Source organism: Carassius auratus, unplaced genomic scaffold, assembly GCF_003368295.1.
Source record: "Carassius auratus strain Wakin unplaced genomic scaffold, ASM336829v1 scaf_tig00054930, whole genome shotgun sequence".
NCBI classification, from domain to species: Eukaryota; Metazoa; Chordata; class Actinopteri; order Cypriniformes; family Cyprinidae; genus Carassius; species Carassius auratus.
In genome coordinates this window covers 20001-23038 of record NW_020527327.1, presented here as the reverse complement: position 1 = coordinate 23038, position 3038 = coordinate 20001, and the positions used below count along the sequence as shown (strand labels likewise).

At 48.0% G+C, this 3038-nt stretch overlaps 1 protein-coding gene across 1 annotated transcript in view; it reads right to left on the bottom strand.

Annotated features, from left to right (window-relative positions):
- Positions 1-812: 812 nt before the first annotated feature.
- The window catches only part of LOC113090386 (low-density lipoprotein receptor-related protein 6-like), a 2742-nt gene continuing 516 nt past the window's right edge, over positions 813-3038 (bottom strand). Inside the window, exons 2-3 of the mRNA XM_026256242.1 lie at positions 2245-2533; positions 813-910 (exon numbers count right to left, since the gene is read on the bottom strand). Coding sequence (XP_026112027.1) covers positions 2334-2533 — 200 coding nt within the window. The 3' untranslated portion in view covers positions 813-910; positions 2245-2333. The remainder of the gene's footprint in view (positions 911-2244; positions 2534-3038) is intronic.

Sequence of the window (3038 nt, the reverse complement as noted above, 5' to 3'; positions counted from 1 at the left end):
CATGGCGAGCGGTCGATCTTCGGATGTCCACCCCACTCCGTCCAGTACATGAAGCGAGAGGAAGACGAGCAGCAGTGTCACATGACCACACTGACCGGGACTGTGTCCTGAGTGGTGTGCGGCTCGGTTCATCTGGAATAATGAACATGATGTTGTGTAGCTTGTCAGTGATCTACTATAAATGCGCTCCATGTGAAAGCAGATGATGGAGAATTAGCGGTGATCACGGAACCAGATCTACTGACTAGATGCGCATGAACATATCGTTAGATACATCGCCAGCCCTGCCAGACACTAACTCAGACTCTGGAGAGATGACAGCAGGGTACGGAGATGCTTCAGCTTCACTTTCTACAGCAGGAGGAAGTGTAGATGCGTCATGTAAGAGGTGTGTGATGTACATCATCCGCCATAATATCGTAGCGCTTTTTTCCTCTGAAAACTACCATAATTACAAATGTGATAGGCCTAATAATTTTTTTACAAACAAAAAAATTTATTTAAAGGCTTTAGACTCCATATTTTCTGTTTTGCTCTATTCCTCCAACAAAAAGAATCCTAAACACAGCTACAACACTTTCGTGTCTCTGAGCAACATGACAGGGATTCGTTCACACACACTCTCTCTCTCTCTCTCTCTCTCTCACACACCCACACACACCACACAACACACCGCTCACCCCTCGGCTGGTCCAGTGCCAGTGCTCGAGGGCTGTCCAGATCCTTCCACACCAGAACCTGTCTGTGCTGCCCGTCCAGTTGTTGGCCACCTCGATGCGGTTGGGTCCCGGTGTCGGCCCAGTACAGGTTCTTTTCCCAGCCAGTCCACAGCCATTCCCTCGGGATAGTCCAGACCGAACTCCACCACGTGCTCCAGAGCGCTGCCGTTCATGAACGCACGACTGATGGTCTGAGGAACCAGAAACTCATCAGATCTAACCAACACAGCTGAGCAGTGAGTGTGAGAGAGAGTGAGTGAGTGAGTGAGTGAGAGAGTGTGTGTGGAGTAAGAGTGAGTGTGGTGAGAGAGAGTGAGTGAGAGAGTGTGTGTGTGTGTGTGTGTGTGAGTAAGAGTGAGTGTGAGTGAGAGTGAGAGAGAGTGAGTGAGTGCATTTGAGTGAGTGAGTGAGAGAGTGTGTGTGTGTGTGTGTGTGTGTGAGTAAGAGTGAGTGAGAGTGAGTGAGAGTGAGAGAGAGTGAGTGAGAGAGTGTGTGTGTGTGTGTGAGTAAGAGTGAGTGTGAGTGAGGAGAGAGTGAGAGAGAGTGCATTTGAGTGAGTGAGAGAGAGTGTGTGTGTGTGTGTGTGTGAGTAGGAGTGAGTGTGAGTGAGAGTGAGAGAGAGTGAGTGAGTGCATTTGAGTGAGTGAGAGAGGTGTGTGTGTGTGTGTGTGAGTAAGAGTGAGTGAGAGTGAGAGAGAGTGAGTGAGGAGTGAGAGAGTGTGTGTGTGTGTGTGTGAGTAAGAGTGAGTGTGAGTGAGAGTGAGTGCATTTGAGTGAGTGAGTGAGAGAGTGTGTGTGTGTGTGTGAGTAGAGTGAGTGAGAGTGAGAGAGAGTGAGTGAGAGAGTGTGTGTTGTGTGTGTGTGTGAGTAAGAGTGAGTGTGAGTGAGAGTGAGAGAGAGTGAGTAAGTGCATTTGAGTGAGTTGAGTGAGAAGTGTGTGTGTGTGTGTGAGTAAGAGTGAGTGAGAGTGAGTGAGAGAGTGAGAGTGTGTTGTGGTGTGTCGTGTGTGAGTAAGAGTGAGTGTGAGAGAGAGGTGAGAGAGAGTGAGTGAGTGCATTTGAGTGAGTGAGTGAGAGAGTGTGTGTGTGTGTGTGTGTGTGAGTAAGAGTGAGAGAGTGAGTGAGTGTGAGAAGGAGTGTGTGTGTGTGTGTGGTTAAGAGTGAGAGAGTGAGTGAGTGTAAGAGAGTGAGTGTGAGAGAGTGTGTATGAGTGAGTGAGTATAAGTGAGAGAGAGTGAGTGTGTTATGTGAGTGTGAGTGTGTGTGAGTGAGTGAGTGTGTGTGGGTGTGTGTGGAGAGTGATTGAGAGTGTGTGTATAAGTGAGTGAGTGAGTGAGTGTAAGTGAGAGAGAGTGAGGGTGTGTGTGTGTTTGTGTGTGTATGAGTGTGAGTGTGTATGAGAGTGTGTGGAGAGTGAGTGAGAGAGTGTGTTTGTGTGTGTGTGTGTGTGTGTGTGAGTGTGAGTGTGTATGAGAGTGTGTGTGGAGAGTGAGTGAGAGAGTGTGTTTGTGTGTGTGTCTCCTCACCTTCAGTGTAATATCGGTCCAGTAGATGCGGTTGTCGGTGATGTCGAAGTCGAGTGCGGACGCTTCTTTGACGCCGGTGAGAGGAATGGCTACGTTGTTGTTGTTGGTCTCCAGCGAGATGCGCCTGATGTCCGTGTGGCGGGAGAACAGCAGGAAGGCCTCGGGATGATGCAGGTGCTCAGATCGGCCATGAGCTCCAGACCGATGGGACACGCACACGACACGCCCTGCGGCTTATAGAGACACAGGTGACTGCAGCCGCCGTTAGCGTGCGCACACGGGTTCACACCTGCAGACAGAGATTCAGCTCAGCACAAACAAGACCATGTGCCAACTACTACATTTAACAGGATTGTTCACTTTAGAGCAGGCCTGAAACGATTAGTCCACATTGTCAACTATAAAAAAAAAACCTGTCGACAAAGTAGTCGATTGACTTCATGTGAGTTAATGTAAGAGCCTGCAGTAACGTAGTTTGACCAGTGAGGCACTGTGGAGCAAAACAGTACTTCAGAACAAACGCAGCCGAAACGGTGTTAGAAAGCAGCAGTTAAGAAAGCATCTGATTACAGCAATGTGATGTTTGCACAAGCTCTATGTTCATTTATGCAGTAGATAGCCTTAAATCAAGCAGCTCTCCAGTGTGGAACTAGCTAATTATAATATCTGCTTATTGTTGAAAAAAACTATTATTTCATTAAAGGAGTGGCTGACTGGTTTTTGTCTAGAATGCTCTGGTGATTTCCTGGTTTTATGAAGCCCTTCCCTTAGAAATATCCATCTTGTTGAGTATT